Genomic DNA, 21,896 nt, shown 5'->3' with positions numbered 1-21,896 from the left:
CAGAATGTTATGTATTTGTAATAGGTTCATTGAATGTTGGTCTAACTCTTGGTGATGAACAAAGAGTGTGTGTGTTTGGAAAATTACCACTACATTTTCGTTAAGATGAAGTTGTATTTATTATTCTCTACAAACAATTTGAGTAAAGACTATTGTTAATAAGCATGGATAAATTGTTGGGTTTTTTAACCCTTTACCCATTTTTTTGGATTTATTTTTTTTCCTCTATGTACCTGTAAAGTTAGAGACTGTATTTTCCTCTGTCTTCCTTTTAGTTCTATCCTATCTATGTTATGTATAGTTAAGTATAGTTGTGTCATATACTATGAGTACCTTTCGCTTTATATGAAAGGTATTAATCTTCTCTTACTTGCAAAAGCAGGGCATTACTCCTTGGAATCTAAGTTCAACTTGTAGCAGTATGTGTGAAACCTGACTCTTGACCTTCATGTTTACCTAAAAAATGAAGTAGCAAGAGATAAATAGTAAGGCTTCAAATTAAACCGTTGACTTTCTTGTTTTTGTTACTGACAGTGCCAAAAATAACCTTATGGAAGGAGGTAATAAAAGCAGTATTAAGTCCATTATATAAATGAGGAAATGAGTTAAATTGAAGCAATTTGACGAAGACAGTCTCTGACAGACCTGAGTTAGGGAGTGGTGGGGAGATGTGGATGCTGACAGACCTGGAGCCAGCACTGACATGGGGATAACCAGGTTACCTGATCTGTCCAACCAGTGTCCCTGTTAGCCTGGGGAAGCACCCTGGCACCCTCCTCGCTGTTCTTGGTTGTGGAAGCAAGCTTGACTCATGTGGTATGGTCAGAACAACGGGTTTGACTTATGGTCACAGTTAGGATGTGGTGATCAAGGGCAGGACTGCACCAGACAGCACTGGTTACATTTTGTATAGTTTATCCATTTTCCCCTTTCCTGACCTTTCTTTTGCCATCCTTGTAGCTCTTTTTTTTTTTTTTTTTTTTTTTTTTTTTTTTTTTAAATCCCAGTCTCCTCCCAAATAAACAATCCACCCTAATTACTTTTTCCCTATTGGCCCTGGTTTTGCTTCTGAAATGTAATATTTCTGATACTATTACCCAGGGAATCTTGGCCTTCTATAGTGTTACAGATACGGTTACCAAAATACTGCTGGTGTTGCAAGTTCTGCCTCCCAGAAGGTCCCCAATACCTTAAAGGTTCCTTTTCAATTTTCTGTGAAGTTTGGCTATTTCTCACCCCTTTAATCATCTGTGAAATCCCACCATGCCTCATGGTGCTATCTGTAGCTTTTGTCAGCATCTTACTATGTTGTCCGTCACATCTAGTAATTTCTCATGTCCTGTCCTTTAGGTTTTCACATCCTGTTCAGTTAGCTTAATCTCAGGCCAGGACCTCAGCAGTGGTCTTCCTACAACTTGGGTTTTCTCTTTCCCAAGCCAGGGCAACAGCATTTTGTCTCTCTCCAGGAAGAGTTAACAGTAGTCAGTATGGCTGAATATTCACTTGTTCAGACCTATTTAAGTAATTAAATATTTAATAGTAATAATTTCAAAGTTCAAAATGTGTGCTATTCAACCAAATAATACACAAATTCAAGTCTGCATAAAGCAACAAATTTGTACCCCCTAAAAATATAGCCATCTTTCTGAAGTTTTCTGAGTTTTGTTTGTTCTCTCTGCAGTCTTCACTCCCTCTCCCCTTCCCCTAGCCTCTGCTTTCAACATCAAAATAAAGTGTTAAATGGTTGCCTGCTTAGCAGCATCTAATCAGTTTTATAAATAGAATGCCAAGCAAACTACTTAACTTAATTACAGGCTGATTACATTTGGTCAGATCTAGACAAAACAGGAAAAATGCAGGTAATTTCTGGTTGATCATTGCCACTGTATTTATTTAGATAAGAAATGCACTGATAGCTCATTATTAGGACACTTGTCAATGTAGATACTTAATGAACAGCCAGTTAATATGATTGTGATTTGTTATGTATGTTTGGAACTCATATCCTGTCTTCTCTCTTCAGTGTTTGGGGTTTTTAGTGTGATACCAGCTACTGAAAGAATCAGGTAGGGTTTCAGGAGTCAGTGCTCTCTAATACAAGAACTATTTTCAGGGAGTGAATGGTTTTGTGTAAAAAAAAAAAACAGAGTTTTTCCTATGTTTTGATGATATAGGTATGAAAACTGAGATGGCTGCAAACTCTAGAAACTGTGGTTATTTTAAGCATGTAACAAAAAGTAGTCTTATTAAAGTCACTGTAGAGCTTAGGCTAGAAGCTCATGTATTTCAAGTCTTTTGAAAAATCTTCCTATATGAAAGCTTTAAAATAAAGTGCTTTAGGTCAGTGTTAAACCTTTGAAATGCAGCTTATGGTAACTATGGGAACTGATTTTTGGAAATAGGTCTCACTGTTAAATAGAGCAACTTTATTTCAGTTCAAACAGATCATTTTTTTCCCTTTTGTCATTGAGTACTAGTTTCAAAGTGCATTCATCATTCCAAGGTGTTTTCCACAACACATTTTTAAGCCTGATGTTTGGGGAAATTGATTGTTTTTCTGTGTGCTTATCTCTGGATTTTTAATATTTTTTTTAATAATTTTTTGTTTTTAAATCCATTGATCAGGGTACCAGTATCGTCATATGAAGTCTAGAATCTGCCCTTGTTTTCTCTAATTAGTCTTGCTGCGATTGTTTGCATGCATACTAGTGTTAAAACATGCCTTTTTGTTTCTCATCCTTTTCTCAATCAAACACAATTCTACTTCCTTTCCCTTCATCCTCCTACTGAGAATGGATTGTTTCTGACTGCAGAAAACTCCTTGTATCCCTCCAGCCTCCTACGGCAGTTCTTGCGTTCCCAAGGCACTGCACTGTGTCCTTTAGGAAGCACTGTCAGAAGCTCACTTCTGTGACAGTTTTTATGTGCACCTAATTGCAGGCTTATGGCATAAGATAAAATGCTTCTGTTCTGAAGCTGTACTTCCTATGAAGCTCTCAGTACCATTTGTATCCATTTCAGACAGATCACTGTTTTCTGAAAAATAGAAACTCCTGGTTAATTTACCAATTAAAATGAGCTGCTCAACTGAAACATTCTGTAGGAATACATTGAAGGTGGCACTCCAGATAGTCACTGGATGGAAATGGGTCAATACATTTTACAGTGTGTCATTTGACTTACAATTCAGACAACTATGTTTAATTTTTTTTCAGATGTCTTGTTTAAGAATTCTTTCTGTTTTTCAGTTCTTGTTTGCTTTGAGAACAGACATAGAAGGAAAATGAATGAAGAAATCTAAAATCCTGAGTCTGAAGTATAGCCTGATGCTAGGCTATACTTCAACAGATGAATGTTTAGTAATATTGCAAACCTTAGTGGGACTAATTTTTTTCCTTTTTGGTGAGATTTAAAGAAATCCTTTACCTGAAAATACATTCTTAAAATATATATTAATTCATTATTTTTGTATTTTACGTGCTTATTTGTTGTCAAATAATGTGTAAGCCCATATTCTGGTAAATAGTGCAGCAGATGAGGTGTTGGACAGATTGCCATAATTCTTGTTAGATGCACTGCCATGCCATGATGATGGTTTTATACTTCTGGAGGAGAAGAATGTTTGATTCACTTTCACATTCAGAAGAGTATAAAATTTATGGCAATTGCATAGTGTAGATTAGAGATATGTATGTGAGAAAATATCTTAATCGATTGCCACTGTTAAGTTTATTTCTTCTGTATGGTCTTCTGTTGGTTTTATCCCTTTCTAATTGCTTTGGGAGCACAAGGGACAGTAAGGATTGTTGCAGTTAGATACAGTGGCTTATGTTAGGCCTGTCCAACATAAACATTTTAAAAGTAAATATACAGAACTTCTTTATCTAATTCAGACTGGTCTGGTTTTTGAAAAAGTATCTTCTAACTTGGGCCAATTAATGGTGGTTTATTCACAAATGTACAAAAATACTTTGTTTGTTGGTGTTTTACTATATTTTGCTTTCAGATATTCTCTTTACCTTCTGCAGTATCACTAAAAAATTTCCATTTTTTTGTGATCTTGTTTAATTTAAATTCATTGGGATTTTTTTAGTAAGGTCAAAAGAGAGAAGATGGAATGGGTAATACACTGCCATACAATATTGTGTTGCTTAAAAGAAGACTTCTATGTCCATAGATCTTGTTTAGATCCTATAGTATCCCCCTAGTGATAAACTAGAACAGTACTTTGTACAGTGCATCATCTTCAGAGATGACTCCCTCCCATATGGCAGTGATAAATTGAAATTGTATCTTCATAACCCTTCTAAGCTTTATATGTAATTTATCAAATCAGTTTTTTATACATAAAAAATACACCATTGTTGCAAATGTTTCAAACAAGTATATTTTTCCTTTCAACATTAAATGTACTGTGAATTATTTCTAAGACTCCTAGCTACATGTTTCATAGTTCTAATCAAAATTTTCATCAAAATAAGGTGTCATGCCATATTATTCTTGATCGCTCTTCTGGTGGTATAGATTTTCATCTGCTGCATCTCTGTATACTTGGGTACATAAATAATGATTTTGCAAGAGTGGGTGCAGAACTTTGATCATCTTCAGGACAGCTTTCATGGTAGAAATGCAGTGGATGACTGGCTTTGAGTTTTCATTAGGAATTAATTGTATGACTGAGTTTCTGTGCTCAAAGCAGAGTTCACATTGCAGAGACCTTTTCCATCCTGCTGTTTGTGAGTTTGCATACAGCACAAGTAGCAAGTGTTTTCATGGTGATAACTGGCTGGAATTAATTTTATGGCTATCAGTTTTTGCACTTCTTTGGACAGATGCATGGAATGAGAATTCCTATTGATCCTGAAAAACTGGACTCGCACAAGCTTTGGAATAGTTCCCTTGATACTTATGTTTCCTTTTGTGTAATTTTAGGGGTCTGAACTTTCTTCTGTTTGCAGGAACACTTGCTGCACAGTATTTTGCATGCAGCAAACCGCAAAGATCATGCTGATTCATTATTAGTGAATTTGACTCCCATCAGTGCTCTAAATATTTTAAAACACTGGGCAGACTGAACACAGCAAGTCAAAAGATTGCAGGGTTTTTGACAGTATTTTCTATTATTTGCAAAGGGTGAGTGTGCAGTATAATTTCTGTAATTTTTAAGTTGATTTCAGCTTGCTGCTCTTTTGTGTGGTGGTCTTTGCTGGATGCAGAGAGACAATGACATTGTTCCAGAGACATTTGTTTTGTACCTTCTTATAGTTTCATCTTCTTTTGAATAGACATATGAAAGATTTTGTCTTTGGCTTTTGTGACCTGTGGTTAAAGACTGAATGTTTGTGTTGGATCCTCTGCATCTTACAGCACCTTTTACTAATGTTTTCTAGAAAAAGTTAAGCATTATGTCAATTCTGCATAAATTTTCTCTACATTTATGTAGTGTTGGTTACTGGGCATAATCTCCAAATCCTGTCAGTCTGTTAGTACCAGGCATTCTTTGCCCAGATTTATTGTACCAATAATAGAAACAAATGGTTTAAGACTGCCTTAGTCATCATTTTGTACTCTCCCTCACCTCAAAACTGCATTATTTATCAAACTAATTCATTCACTGTGGCTAGTGGCAGGAGAACAGGACTTACGTGCTTGTCATTACCACACTAAAATCCATTCTTTGCTTTTGAGCAAGGTACTGTGCCTCCTGATAAATTCTGTCTTTCTTTATTATGAATTATTTTCCTGACATCAGTAATAATTCATTTTCATTTACATCCAAAAACTTACTTGTTTTAAAATTGTTAAAAAAAAAATGTGTTAAATGCATTTACTGACAATACCTCTGTGAGGGAGACTTTACATTCCTGTGTCAACGGGATGTTTTGAGGATTCCTGAAGTGGTACAGGTTGTAACTTCTGCCATGATCACATTCATACTGTGTGGAACCACATTCAGCATTTTAAATAAAGAATGCATATGGGGTTGCAGACTTTTCTGACTATTTTGTTTTGTGGACTTACGGGGTATTAGACGTCACTTAGTGAATAAAGTTTGGCCAGTTTTTGAACACTGTAAATTTTTTTTCTTGTAATGCTTATGGGGAAATCGATAGCCAAATTAAAAGAAAATCTGGACTTTGTTGTGTGGCTATGTTTACCCAAATTGAGATTGCAGGAACCTTTTTTCTTTCTAGGAAAGACTGAAGATGGTGGAGTTGTTTGTACTTTCTCTTAAACGTCAGCCTCTCTTAAATTTCCTTGTAGTTTCTCAAATTTCTTTGTAGCTTGCAGTTGTTTATAGCTTCTCTTAAATTTCTTCTGTCAAATATCAGCTATAAACTTTGATTCCTAAACTTTTTGTTCTATGATAAAAATAAATAAACCGTACTGATACATGTATCTTTTAGTGATCCAATGACATCACATGGTAAGATAAAAATTCAAAAAAATTAAGTTTAAAAACTGTCCCCTTTTTTTTTGGATAGCAAAAACGTAAAAACTGGGTCCTGTGCAAAATCTTGCATCTGAAGGCATAAGCTTTTAGAGGGAGCTAAGAATTTATTCTGTATTTCAGATTCCAGTTTGGAATAGTTCCAATGCTAAATGGCCTGTATCAGTCTCTTAGCAGAGCACATAACACTTGGTTGCTTTTAAAGCATTTTTTTTAAAAAATGCTTCTACCATTTTCTTCTGGTTTTAATGCTATCTGATGTTTTTACTGTTCTTTCGGATGATAGCACCTGAAAGGTGACCCCCAGTGTTCTACATCAAGATAAATATTTGTTTCTTTTTTTTTGAAATATCCAAAGAAAAATGCTTTCACTGTACGCTGAAACTGATGAGTATATTTGGGTAGTATTTGGTTTTAGTTCTATTTATTAATCTGATTACTGGTTAATGTTTGCAGTTTCTGTTGCAAAATTTTGCTTTGATCTGTTCCATCTTCTGAAATAAAGTTGATGTAGAAGTTCTGCTGGAAAATGGGGAAAGACTTCAGCTACATTTGTAGCTGTATTTGAGTATGGAAGCAAAAAAAAAATTCTCCATTACAACATTATTTAAATTCCCTAGTTCTTTGCTCTTCAATTTTGCTGGATAAAATTTCACATTTGGTGGTGAAGAATCCTGACCTGTCTTCAGTGTTTCTTCAGATAAATACAAAAGCTTGCCTGATGCTTAATTCCAACAGTTCTTTTAGTAGTACTTCTATTTTTTTTATTGATTTTTTTCATTACTTAAAGGCTTTTCATTACTTCATTCTCAAAGGTATTTCAAAGTAGTAGTTGGCCTAAGTGATCTGAAAAGCGTGCTCAAAGAATCTGGGGGAAGGAAAACATAGCTGTGTCAGTGTCATAAATACAAAACCTAAGTACACAAAAAAGTTCTTGAGTTATTTCTGGGCACCATGCAAGTGACGTAAATTTTGAGTCTTTTACTTCTGATGACACCCACAGGAAAGTCCCTCTCTTGTTTTTTTAGCTTACTAAAGCTTGAATCAGGCTACGGAAGTAAGTTTTTAAATGTCTGGTATGGTTAAGTTTTCAAAATTATAAGAGGTGAAATACAGTATTTCTTAGATTATGTTTTGGATCTTGTTAAGTGCCAGAAGTATTTTTAAATTAAATTACATATAAGGAGCTATACTTTCTTTAAGTGTTAATTTTTGTTTGTAAATACTATTTACAACTCAACATTTATAAACTCATTTAATTGTAAAATCTTTTTAATTTAATACTCAATTTTTGCCATCCATATGCTGCCTTGAGATACTGTCTTTTGTTTACGCATGGGTCTAGTAGTTTGAATTTATTGGCTGTTGCTTTCAGAGCTAGTGTTATAAGATTGTTTCTGACATTCAGTTATGACTTTGTTACTTTCTTATATCTCTAATCTTTTCTTGAAGATAAAATATGGAACTGTCAATTCTGGCTGCTGGCATCCTGGTAAAGAATGTGCTCTTTCTGTGGTCTGTAGGTATTTAACTGAATTCCTGGTGGCTTTTAGTTACCTTTGGAAAGTTGATCTTAGTGTTACAGCCATTTGCAAGATACAGTGGAACCTGAGAACTTTGTCTTACTTTTGTTGAACAAACTAAATTCCCATTGATTTCAGTAACTTAAAGCAGGATCATTTTGACTCCTTCTCTTCCCTTATTCCTCTTTCTGGATTTATTTTTGTTTATCAGTGATAACCAATATAATCTTCTTCCTAGTATCCATCTCTTCTGCCCAGGGACTAAAGCAGGGTTAATCCAACAGTGCAATGAAAATCTGAGGGGAGTGGGAAGGTAATTGGGAATTTGTATTTGCTTTTTAACTATTCATGTAAGTTCAGGTAGTGTCAGTTACTCTGTGGAACTAGTTATATATTGTAGACAGTTTGTTTCACCTGTTGTCTCCAAAATTATATTTTCTCACCACAAAGCCTGAAGCTCAATTTTTCTGTAAATGAAGTTGAGACCACTGACCACATGATCAACAGAACGTTCCAGGTAATTTAATAATTGAAAAGACTCATTGTGTCTCAACAGAGCTTCAAGGCCACTACAGTTTTAATTTGCTTCAGAATTCATCGTATTTCTTGCAAATAAAAAATTGTATAAAAGGTATACTTCAGACTAAAATGGAGTATTGTATTTTTCAGTTCATTTTCCTCTATACTTCAGGTCTTTTTTGGTGAGATGTTTCAAGGAAGTTTTCAATGGCATCTCTTGCATTAACAATGCTTTGATTCAATTTCTCTAGGTTGTTTTGAACAATGAGACATTATCAGCTGTGCATAGAGGGGGTTTATAGTCAGACTTACCTATGTCCATCATGCTCAGAAAGGGCCAAGCATCTGATTAGCGTGTCTTTTATGCTGGCATTAAAATATAGCTGAATATCGTTTTTGTCCTGACTTACAGATTATCTTGAAGAAGTAGGCAAACAGGCCTAAGCAATTAGGGTTTCACTGACAATTGTTGCCTTTTACTTTCTGATATCATGTTGGTCTTCATCTGAATTTGAGGGGCACAGAATTTCACAGAATACTTAAGCTCCCCATCTATTTTATTAAAACAAGCAACTGGAAAGGAAGAGATTAAAAATATTTCCTGTATGTATGGCCAGATGGTTTTCATGGGCATAACTCCAGCATAATATGGAGCCTGTACATTCTCTTGCTTCTCAGAAAAGCAGCTGGGCTTCGTAAGCTGCACTGCACAAGATTACTTTTAAAGTGTCTCCATGTCTTCATAGTCTGATTATTTTAGCTTTTTTTTTTTTCTTGCTCAGTGGTACTAAACTTCATCTTTCACTGAGAGGAGGTATTTATATTGTAATACAACTATTAAGTCCTTCCTTCTGAAAGCTTAATGTTAACTGTAAAAAAGTAAAGAATATTCTTATTTGTGTAACTAGCCAGATTTGTTGGCACTATCCTAAAATTTAGTATCTAAAGCAAAAGAGCATATAGTCAGATGCCAAATAGTAGGTTGTATTGTTTAATGGTCAGACTTAGCATGGGAGTGCCTTTAATCCTGGATAGATGCTGAGAAGCCTACAGTGGGCTTCAGGAGCCTTCATGTGTAGCAAGGCCAGGGGCAAGGCACGTGTGTGTTTTCTTTCTAATAATAATGGAAAGGATTACTTAATCCATCTGTGAAGTGCATGGGTTTTTTTGGCTGAAAACTCTGTAAAATCCAGGACTGTTTGTGGAAAGCTTTCAGCTGCCTTAAACTAGTTAGACAAATGGGGTAGAGGGGAAGGCAGGCCTTTTCCTGCGGAAAACACATATAGGGTAATACACTTTTGAGCTGAAGCGGTTGACAAAGCTCTTCTGCTGAGATGATTCATTGCACTGCAGTTTTGTCTTCCAGTGTGATGTTGTTAGTAAGCTATCCATCAAAGGCTGAGCTCTGATGCTCTAGCTTTTGAATAAACCTGATGTGAAAAATGATCTTAAAAAATGAACCATTTAAAGTAAAAGAAAAACAAATACCAAAATGTAATATATAGCGTCAAAGTTGGTAATTTAATATGGTGAGATAAAATAATGAGGCAGCTGTCCTAGCTACTCATCCAGGCCTACTTCCAATGCAAGTTTTTCCTCCTGCTTGCCTTTCCACCTTGTTTTGAAGATGACTTTCCAAAACTATTTTCAGATTAAACTTTTTAAATTAGTCATTACTCAAGCTAGCTGATTTTTCTTTTATAGAGTATCTGTGTTCCAAATACATAGTTTCCTCCTTAATATAAGTTCAATGTATTTACTTCTGCAGATGTTTGGTTTTTTTTTTTTTGTCTCTAAGCTCATGGAGAAGAGGTAGGAGGCATCTTCTTCCTGATAGTTTACCAATAAATAAATAACTACTTATTTATTTACAAAGGGGAGAAGAAATGTAATACTTAAATACATGGGTTTTGTCTGTACATCTGTCTAAAACCTTGTAATTACACCTCTAGAAAATGTACTCAATATAATCTTATGGTAATAATTCTTATAATCAATATAATCATCTGTTTTTCCAGTGTTTTTACAAGTCATAGTTTCCTTTGCACTTTAAGTTCAGCATCTGGTGCTTATCAAAGCTGAAGATGAATGAGATTTAGGATTAAAATCTAAAAAATTCAAGTTTTTATTTGGATAACCTGATTTAAAAATGAAAAATCCTCCATGTTGCTGATGCAGAGCATACTTTCAATGAGCATGGCCTTAAATATTTATTTCTAAATATATATTTTATTAAAAGTGTTGTGAGAAACCGCGAGATGTGATTGATTCATTCATGTGTAAAATATAAAGAATCATCAGTCTTTGGATCTGAATTGGTATGAGGATACTAGGAAAGGCAGATTGTTAGATTCCAAATCTGTGTTTTTCCTGTATGCTAATTGTAGATGCTTTAAATTTTTGAGAGGTGTGTGTTCTTAAAAAATGTTCTGTCAAACATTAATTTCCAACTTTCTTAATGAATGGCAATTATATATATGGGTATAGTGACAGCATCTTAATGCATCGACCCTAAAAATATTGATGGATTTTGAAAGGGAAAATTCTGGGGTTTTAGACGAAAGCAATAAATATCACTGTCAGTTGGTTACTATATTACCATCTTGTTTGCTAATCTGTTTGAACACAATGACAGTAATTATTTTATCTTCCCTTTTGGAGGCAAGTGGCATAAGACCTGATTTTAGGCACAAGTAACGTAGTTTTTTTCCTCTTACTTTCACAAGATGTTTCCTCAGTGTGATTCTGTTTCAGTCTATGGAAAACAAGCATTTCCTGTGATTGTTGTTTTCTCAACTGGTATGCCATTATTAAAGGAGGAGTGCAGCTTGTGAGGGTGTTTAAGAATTTATATTTAGAGTACCCTGGGTAGGAAAAATTTATTAGGGTATGGACCTGCAAATCATAGGTGTTGTGAAGTAGCTTTATTCTCTGGTAGAACAGGAAGAAACTAGCTTGGGAAAGGGATAGAGGAGAAACAGGAAGGGAAATAGATACTCACAGGAAGTTACAACTAATAGACTTCTCTAGTGTAAATCACACTATAGCTTATTTCCTGGTAAAGCACCCATTCTTTCAAAAACCTCTATTTGACATTTGGTGACAAAAGTGGAATGTTCACTGAAAATGTGGAGGTAATTGTATTCTTTCGCTTCTTTTAGAATACTTTGTCTTGCTTAAAATAAATTGTTTCAGGCTCGAAACAGTTTTGTCTGTTCTTGATGCAAGAATAAATGCTGAGTTGCATCATCTGATAGGGAGGGGGAGTTGTTATGATATAGCATATGTATTGTGAAACTGTGTATATAGTAGGTGACTCGTTAATGACTGAAGCATGCTTTTGTCTATGGGTAGTGAATAGCATCATTTATCTGGACAACTCTTCTGTCCTTTTTTTTTTTTTAATTAATTTTTCTTAGAATTGCACTTGCTTTCAAAATTCAGAATCTAACTAGGCAGTTTGCAAGACACAGACTGAAAAGATGTGTATTGTAAATGGACGTTTTGTAAGGAAAAGGCTGGTATTTTGCCTTACCTAAGATATTGCTTTGATTCTTGTTTAGTCTCTAAATTCATGATAAATCACTACTTTGTAGCACTGGCAAATAGAGCATTTTGCAGTTTCTTGAAAGCAGAGAAAATATTTCTCTTAGTTTTTTAGCCTTTGCATTCACAATTGCATAATTACTAAAAGTGGAAGGTGGCCTGATATGAAGGAAAAAAATATACTATTGCTGCTAATTTCTTAGCTTTCTAGTACATGAGTATTGTGGGTTATGTGTCACCTTCTGTACTTTAAAATCCTCTCCTTTGAGGAATGTCACTATATACCTCTGTTGCCTTTAAAGTGTGTTGTAACTGGGTGAGTGATAATGTCAAATTTTTCCGTCACTCTGCCAAAAGGATTTTGAATAGCATTGATGAAAATGCAACACTAATTGTTACTCATTGTGCTATAAATTGTCAAAGCTCTGCTAGGCAATGGATGTTTTAGTATCTAAAACCTTAAGAGGTCTTGGTTATTTTTACAACAGTGTATCTAGAAATTATGTGGCTAGATATAAATGTGCAATATTTGTGTTATTGTACATGTTTATAAATAGGTGTAGCCTGATTTTGAAACAGCTTGTGATAGTGTTTGCTTTAGATAAACATACATAGTAATACTACCCTTATATACAATGACAGTAAAATTCTTTATTTTTTGTCTTGTAATGAGTCTTCAACTGTGTAAAATATCTCTTTTAGTTCTAGATGTAGTATTTCTAATACGTATTTTTTTTTAATTCTGCTTTTCTCCAACAGAAAGGAACTTGAGACCTTCAAAGGTAAATTCTATTTTTAATTTTCTGCTTGAATATTTCCAAGACTAACAGTAATTGGTGTATTAAGTGAAACTAGTAAGGAACTGTTCTAGTTCTACTTTTGACAATGCTAATTTTATGTTGACCCAGAAGGCTGTTTGTTTTGTTTTGTTTTGTTTTTGTTTGTTTGTTTGTTTGTTTTGTTTGGGTTTTTTTTGTTGGTTTATTTGGTTTTTTTTGTTTGTTTGTTTTTTTACCTGCTCTTGCTACTGGTTTCTCTGAGGAGAGTCATAAGTGTAGGAAAAACACAGATAGTTCTGTTGTCATAGCTAGGTGTCAGAGATTCTGTATCTAATTCAAGCCTCTCAATTGGTGTTCAGTTTTGGAAGTAAAGGGCTTTGTCTTCAACTAGATGATGTCTTTCCTAGCATGAATGTGGTTTTGACATGAGTCGCAGGCTGTTAATTGTTAGACTTTTGTCTAGCTATTTCTAGGAAATTTTCACAGTATTATGTTAAATCAGCAAATGCAATTTTTGTAGCTCAACTTGTTGGATATACATGATAATATATATAAATATCTGTCCTAAATAATATGCAATGGCTAGAAACTGTCATATGTTATAGCTTTGTCTGTGGTGAGTAGATGGAACACATTACCATTTTCAGAAATACGGGTCTACCCTACCTGCTAATGTTAATGTATGTTTGATCCGTGTGACAATTGCTATTATCTTTTGCTTTGAGTAAGGCATGACTGGCTTTGTGACTAGACTTTATTTATAAGAATGAAGTCAAGTACATTGACTCATGCCCATTAACTGTTTCCTGAAATTGAAAGAAGGGATGGTAATTTCTATCAACTGTATTCCTCTTTGCCTTTTCAGTTCATTACTTTCTCATCCTGACATAATGCTAAAAAAGGAAAATAATAAAACTAACATTAACAGACAAGCAATACAGATTATGAAAGGTTTCACTGGATCTGTAGCTTGCCATAACAACCCTTTTTTTGATTGATTTGACAGCTTTCAACACAGACTAGCACAATCCAAAACCAAATTTAATGCTAAGCTTATTCTGTTCCAAAGCAAGGCAGCTACTTTGTAGTAGTACCTGATGCTTGTGAGGATAGCGAATCCCAGGTTTTTTGTTTGCATGGATAAGGTGCTCTAAGTGAGTTTCTGGAAGCCAGGAGGATGGTTTACAAAGTTATTTCTCTCTTGGCTTCTTTTTCTAATAGAGGTTGTAACTTTATTTGACAGGAAGTATTTTACAAAGACAATTATTTTCATGGAAGAGGAAGATGTTAGCTGTGTGTTGACCTTGAAATGTATACCAAACTAAGTAACTGGTTTTGTAATGGATACAGAGGCATACAGATTTCCAGTACTAGTTATGAAAGGCTTGTCTTGGTAGTCAAGGGAAAGTTTTTAGTTTACTATGAAGAGGGAAAATTGCAAATGGATGCCAAGAAAAAAAGCCAGGCATTGGATCTTTCTTCACTGAAAAGTTCTGCTGCAGTCTGTGGCTAGTGCAGCCAGCGTCAATGGGAAAGGAGTAGAATCTCGTGCTGTAACAAGGAAAGACCAGGTTAGAGGATACTCTAGGTCTGCTGGACATTTTTTAACCAACTGATCAAATTTATTCTACAATTCTCAAAAGAATTAGCAGAAGCTATAAGAGGCTGAAAAAGCACAGACTGACAGATCTTTACAAATGGCTATTAAGGATCAGTCAGCCTAATTTCTGTGATTTTTTTTGTTTGTTTGTTTTGTTTTGGTACCATGAACTGATAAACAAGCTTGTACCTGACAGAAGAATGACAAGTAATAGCTAACCAACTTTTAAAAATAGTCATATCAAGCAAATCTAAATTTTTTCTTATAAGATCACAACAACATGCTTTAAAATAAACAACATATACCTATTTTGACTTTGGCAACAACTTTCACTGTTCTGCTTGACATTTTTCCCAGGAAATTGAGATTAAACTGCTAAAAAGCAGGTGCATGGTTGATTGGAAATGCATACTTAGAGGAAATGTTTTTTATGGCTTCTTGCTTACTAAGATGTTCTTTCTCAGATCTGGTGCTACTTGTAATTTTTGTTGTTCACCTGGATTGTGAAAAAGGGGTGTTCACTAGATTTGTTTCAGTCAGTTTTTTGCTAGCCTTGACCTTCAGCCAATTTCTAAGTAGCTAGCATATATTTAATTTGGGTAAAAATAGGTAGAGTAAAAGCTTCCTGGTCACAAAGCATTCATGATTAGGTAGTGACAGATGTTTCAGTTCTACAGCAGCTTTGCCCCATCTAACGGGTGGCTCCTTCTTGCATTTTTCTATTTTAAGCTACTTCCAAGGCTCACCAGATTTGTGCAGAAAATGACCTGTCACTTGGTTTGGTCTAGTTTTGGTTGACGAAGCATGATGAAATAACAGTAGATGGCCATAGAAATCCTGGCACAGAAGGAAAAGGCAGCAGCAAGGGCTGGCAGCATGTCTAAAATAACAATGTAACACAGTCATCTAAAAGGCAAATACTTGTGGTGGTGCATTACCTAACACATTTTAAGGTAGAGGTGGGGAAGTATTACTACTGTTGTGAAAAGCTTTTATGATGAGATCTTATCTTGCTTATAAAGCTGGTTTGTTGCATTCAAGAAAGTTTGGTTCCAACTGAAATGTGCTAAGTAGTTGGGTAGATGATTCTTTACATTTTTATATTGCAAGTGTAGATTACATCCTCAACTAATTCGTCCTTGCATAAGGATTAAACCTTGCAGATCCGGAGTGAAATGTGTTCATAAACATTCAGTTCATAAAATACCCAGTGTAGGGGCTAGGAAAGAAGAACTGTTTAAAATACCTTTATGTACACTTGCATCTGTCAGTGCATGTGCAGTTGAATTCACTGTATATTAAATTGTGTTTTAATGTAAAAGAACAGAAGTGCAAGTTTTCATAATAGTAACTTGTTATTTGTGAATTTGAATACCATATGTTAAAAAGTATTGGCTTCCAGATTAAGGATGGTAAATGTCTTGCATAAAAATATATTTCAGAAATGTGTAACTTCATTCTGTCTGAATCTGCAGAAATTGAAGTACCACAAAAACGTTACTTAAATATGTTTACTGGGGGGGTAAAAAGAGGGTTGTATGTACATTTTTCAGTGTCCACTTGTAACTTGCATTCACCAGTGCTGAGTTCCCATGCCTTGCTCAGGATAGAAAATAAGCTTTACTGGAATTAAAAAATGGAATGGTATAGTCTGTGAGGGTCAAAATAGGACATTACTGGCAACATCAATACAGTGGTGCATCCATCAATTTCACAACGAATACAGAAAAAATACTACTTGTATATTGGCACTGACCATGAGAATGCAGGTCTAGTTCACAAAGCAGTTTCACAGGTCTCTCAGACCTGGTTTAAAACTTTACTTCCCTGGAGTTTTGTGTATGTATAAATATAAATAGATATAGATACCCAGGTGTAGTCTGGATGGGACCACTGTAAATTTGTGAAATTTTCAAATGTATGTAACCTTACAAACATTTGAAGTACCCTTGTATTCCTAATACTTACTAAAGAATTATTTTAATATTGAAACAAAATCAACTTTCACATAACCAAGAAATAGAATTGTTTCTTATTTCATTTAGATCTTCATCCTGTGTGCACTAAGATACGAAGTGGTAATTCACCGACCTATTGAATATATTCTTTGAGGATACTGGGTGTCATCAGGAAGGGGCTCAATCAAAGCTCAGTGTATATACGTGTTTGCAGCATTGAAGAATGTTGACAATCCGCTAGCAGTCTCGCTTGTCAATGTTATTACCTTTAAGTAGCATGAAATAAGGATATGTCCTTATACTATTTTAAGAAATGATGAATTATTTTTGTATTTGTCAGTGGAAATACTGTTTTAGAATTTGTTCCCACCTTCTTCACATTTGTATTACATATTGTACTCTTTCATCATGAAAAGTAGCTTTTATTTTTCTTCCTTTTGCTTTAGGACTATTTACAGGGCCAGACATTCTCCTTTGTTGATTGCTGTACCCATAGTGTACAGGGGCAGGACAAACCTCTCCAGTCTCTTTTCTTTCAACCTCAAGGGTTTTCTATTACAGTGTAAGCATAACATATTAAATATCTGTGATGCTGTGAAAGTGTGAAGGTTCGAAGCTTTTCTGCTTCTTTATATTAAGCATCTCTCTCCGAAGAAGGCAGGGAGTGTGTGGTATCCCTGTTGGTACAGCTACAGCACTGACAGCTGTGTACCCAAAGTGTGAGTGTGCACCAGGACAAAACATCTCAAAGGTTGTCCAGTTCATTTTTTTTAGTAATTTATTTTTTAGAGGGCTTTGCTGTAAAAGATGATGGAGTTATGAATGAAAACATTGGCTACACCATGTGAAGTAGCCTGCAAATTTATTTCTGGTTTGCATTAATTTCAGTGTTCAGAGAACCTCTTGCAGGAGCTGGTTTATGCGCTGTGCTGTCCTGTCCTAGCTGAGGCTTATAAAGCTGCTAAAAAACCAGTATTCTGTTGTGGATCTTGGCAATTTCTTGCAATAGCAGGATTTATTTTAGTCTATGTTTGTGTACGTGTGTATTTGATTTTAGTATTTGATGGATTGTATTCTTCCATGGTTTAGAAAGGGTGTGTTATTTTCATTTTTACAGCTGATAAACTAGAAATTAGATAGGTTATTTTCTCCTGATACTTGGAACCTAGTGCATTCATGACTGCACTGAGGTTTGAAATAATTCTACCAGCCTTCTAGGCATGTAGTACAAATTTTTTTTTTTCTTTTAAGTTAACCTTGCTTCTGTTCCAGTGCAGCCAGGACTGTAGTAAATATTTAAAGAACGCTGTTAATCTCTACAAGATGGAAGAGTGAAGCAGAGCAGTGAGGTAGATAATGGAAAAAAAAATTAAAGTTAGAAGTAGTAGAACTGCACAATAGTAATAGCATATGCTGCTGAGTTCACTTCAGCATTTATACAAATGGGAACTGTATACATGATAGCTTTAAAAATTGCTTCTAAAAGTCCCTTTTTATTTAAAACAAATAGTTTAGGAGGAAATGTTTTGAGTTTGTTTCTGGAAATCGACTAAAGCAATAGAAGCCATTTAGAAATCAGCAACACAGCATTTTTGGATAATGAAAGGTGTCAGAAACTTTGTAAAGGCCGATACGCACATGGCTTTAACTACTGAGTCATGCATATTTCTAAGCTTTAATAGGATTAGTTTCATTCAAGCTCAGGGAAACTGGCCATATGACCATTTTCAGCACTTCTATTTACAATACAACAAAATATGTTTTCAGCCCTTTGCATCAGAGATCTCTCCCAACCAAGTCCTGATAAGCTTTAAGAGCTTTATCAAAATATTCTTTCTGAGAAGACTGGTGAAGTAAAGAGGTGTTTTTTCTTGTTTTTCTATTCTAGGTTAAATCATTGGGTCACACTTGATATGCAGATCTCTTGTCATCCCTCTTCATGTGTCTAAGAGGCTTCTGTTGAAATTGCAGTTTTCCAGTCCTTTTATCAGTAGTTTAAATATCTTTGTATCTAAATGTTAATTTCCTGGTTTTCACTGCTCCCTTTTCTGAGAGCATATGATATTTGGAGCAGTCTGTTGACTCCATCCCTTTATTCATCTTTTTTGGACATCTACTCGCCTCAACAAATAGTGTGTTAAACTGATTTTTTTCTTTTTTCCTTCCAGTCTAGCAATCCTCTTTATCATGTTGTATTCTGATGGCTGTCAAAATAAACAACTTTTTCCTAATCTTCATATTGTTTTCCAGATGCATGGGTAATATGTGGTAGAGACCTTTACAAATTGTGGTAGACAAAGCTCGTACCTTGTGATGTAGCTGTACTAGAAGTTGTGCTGTAATTTTGAGCACACAATCCTGTGTGCTGCTTCTGAGCAAGGGTAGATGACATTGTGGTAAAAAATCATACCAGCCACCATGGTGTTCGTTTAATTTAACATTTCCAAAAGTACTACCTTAGAACCTGTAACATTAGAAATACTCAAGGTGTTTCATTACTCTGAAGAGATTTTTTTATTGACAAATCGTGTCCATAACCAAGTTGGTTAATAATGAGAGTTCCAATTTAATGGTGTATTTTGTGATTTTGCATTTCAGTGACATTAGAATAGGGGAGGGAGGGTGCCTTTGATTGTTTGAGTGCCTCTTCCAAAACATGCTGTGGAAGATAGACAGTGCTTCTGCTATGAATGTTTCCTGATTGTTTTAGAATTTATTTAGGTGAACATGAACAAAAACTTCAATATTTAAATCTTGCAGCACAGATATAAAAGACAACAATTCTTATTTTGACATACCAGAAAACAGTTGAGGAAACAATTGCTTAATTCTATTGGAGGAAAGCTCAGAGGAGTTCAAATTTCAAAGATACTAAAATTTCAGGGTTTTTCCTCTTTATTTTGCTTTGAGCTGAAAATATTCTGATAGATTTCTAGTTAATAGTGTGTGTTACCAGCTTCTTTCCCATCCAGGCAATGGGAAGAGAACCTTGCAACTTTGGATGTCCTGTATTGTCTGTGACAAGAATTGACCAAGACTCCCATGTATGATAACTGTTCTCTTGAGAATGGAATCTTGATCTTGAGAATCTAGCTACTTGTAACTTCTTTTCTCTTTTCTGCCTTCCTTGAAATAGGTACCAACTTCATGTCAAGCCTTTTTAAAAAAATGAAGTAATAATAGTATTATTTAAAATCCTTTTAAATAGAGAAATTTAATGATGGTTCACTCTTGGTCTTCCACTGATTTCAATCCCCCCCAGTAAATAATTTAATCTTTATACAGAGGCAGATATCACCAGCACTGAGAAGTAAAAGCTTTCACATGTACATTTCTGTAGCCCACAGGTGGATGGTGCTGAGTTATACACATCTGAAAAGTGGTTGCTTGCTTCTTGCTAGCCTTCTAAATGTGATTTTTTTTTTTTTTTTTTTTTTTGGTTGGCATCACTTTCTTATTGAACATTAAGTGTAGTTGAAAATTTATTAGCTGCCTTTGACAAGACACCAAAACATTTGCTGGATTAAGTATTATGTCAGGTGAAGCAAACTACAGTGGTAGTATCTTGTGTATGCATTTGTTTTGCAGATGACTGGACATAAATTTGTTACCTAACAGTTTCATGTCTGTAAGTGTCAAGTCTGTTGGACAGACAGTTTTTTCTATACAAGAAATAGAATTTACATTTCAATGGAAGGGTAAAAATAGGGGAGTTTAAGTGTATTTAAGCTGCAGAGACAAAATTATCTTCAATTTTATCTTGGATCGCTACATCAGAACACTGTTTCCCATTATGCTTTGCCACAGGGTGGGTTGCCCTGCCAACTGGGTTAGTAGTCAGATATGATGGGAAATTATTTCCCCCACCACCCATTTTTTTATTAGTTTTCAACTGGTGAGGGAAAACCAGGGCTTCTTTGATAGTCTCAATACAGGCTTGGGTGGATCTTGGTCAATCATAAAATGTCATTCATTTCTGAGGTGGTTATATATATATTGGAAATGGGTCTGAATATTCAAAGCTGTAAATTGGGAGTAGAGTTTCTAGAGCAAATCTAAATTTTAGAAAGGGATGCTATAGAGATACCAGACTATTTATGGACAAAACAGATAATCAGATTTCCTTGGAACAAATGCTGTGTGCCATTGCAACTCAGCTGATCAAAGATAGTTTTTGAGTTTGTCACTTCTTCTACCCCAAACCACTTCTGATTTAATGCTTTAAATGCTTTTTTTACTTTTTGTTCATTGTATGTTTTGGCTACAATGTAACTTTGTATGTTACAAATTTAACAGTGCTGTTTGTTTGTTTGTTTGTAATCTCTTTGGTCAACTGGATTTCAGGATTTTATATGATGGCTGTCACCTGAAAGCAATGTTCAGACAATGAGTTAATATAACCCACAGAATGCTAATATTACAGATACTTATGAAACCTTGTGTTTATCAGGTTTTTTAATGATAATACTGACTGGGGGAGAGTGGAAGTTAGAACACTTATTTTTTTAAAAAAATTCTGCTTTATCTGCAAGTATTTCTGGAGAATCTTGTGGTATTTTTAATGTGGCACCCGTGTGCTCTTTCATCCTGTCTTATGTTGCTTTGTGTTTTGAGGGAGCTAGTTTTTTCTCTCAACAAATTTTAATATCGATACATTTACGTGACTTTCTCCTTTTGCCTGGAGTGCTACTCTTTTTGCATTCTAGCATTGCACTAAGTCAAAAGCCCTTTCAGAGGTCAGATGTATCAGAACAATTTTGACATCACTGCAGCTAAAAATAAGAGGGCTCTTGGGTGTGCAAGTACAGCTTCTGGCCCTGTGCTGGAGTCAGCTTTGCAAAGTCCTGGTTTTGTAAGGAGTGGAGGAGGCCAGCATAAGAATAGAGATTTTCTGTGGCTATTGCCAGGGTGAATAGCTAACTGTGTAGATAATAGGAAAAAATTTCATGGGAACATAAGTCCTGTCATACTCAGTTTATGTAGAAAAGAAAAACATTTAAAGGTGTAATATTCTAATTGTCCACAATACTTAAATGACTGATGTAGACAAAATAGAAGCCTATTTTGTCTGCAGCTCTGACTTGTATTCATCCTTTAACTACTGAAGTCCAGACAGAAGGCAGGATTATCTCGTGATTATTATTATTCTTTTAATCTTTCCCCTAGATATTTTTGGTGTTATTTTCACCAGTGAAATATAACTGAGTTTTGTTGGCCCATACATTCATAGTAATTTTTCATCTAAGGATGACAATTGGAGAAGTATTTGTTACATAATTTCCTTTTGTCTGTTCGCTGTAGTTTGATAATTGTCGAGAAGAAGGTTTTCAAAATGGGATTTTTTTAAGTAAAGGAAATGAATTGTTATGGCTATCATGGTTTCCAGCAGCACTGCACCTCCTCCTAAACTGAAGAGGCCATGTATGCCAGCATTCCCAATTCTGAGCAATGCCTTACAGTTTTTTGAAACATAAATGCACTGTTGTGTAACTGCAGCATCACCATAACCAAAGGTTCTCG

General features: G+C 35.0%; 1 protein-coding gene across 3 annotated transcripts in view; it reads left to right on the top strand.

The window, feature by feature from the left end:
- Positions 1 to 21,896, top strand: part of DTNBP1 (dystrobrevin binding protein 1) — a 70,367-nt gene that overhangs the window by 19,060 nt on the left and 29,411 nt on the right. For all 3 annotated transcript variants that reach the window (XM_042806805.1, XM_042806807.1, XM_042806806.1), the window contains exon 7: positions 12,799 to 12,821. In XM_042806805.1, the coding sequence (XP_042662739.1) occupies positions 12,799 to 12,821 (23 nt within the window). The remainder of the gene's footprint in view (positions 1 to 12,798; positions 12,822 to 21,896) is intronic.

This window comes from Tyto alba, unplaced genomic scaffold (assembly GCF_018691265.1).
Source record: "Tyto alba isolate M040663 unplaced genomic scaffold, T.alba_DEE_v4.0 Super-Scaffold_48, whole genome shotgun sequence".
Lineage (NCBI taxonomy): Eukaryota > Metazoa > Chordata > Aves > Strigiformes > Tytonidae > Tyto > Tyto alba.
The sequence above is the reverse complement of the archived record's forward strand: the minus strand, read 5'-3'. Positions and strand labels throughout refer to the sequence as shown.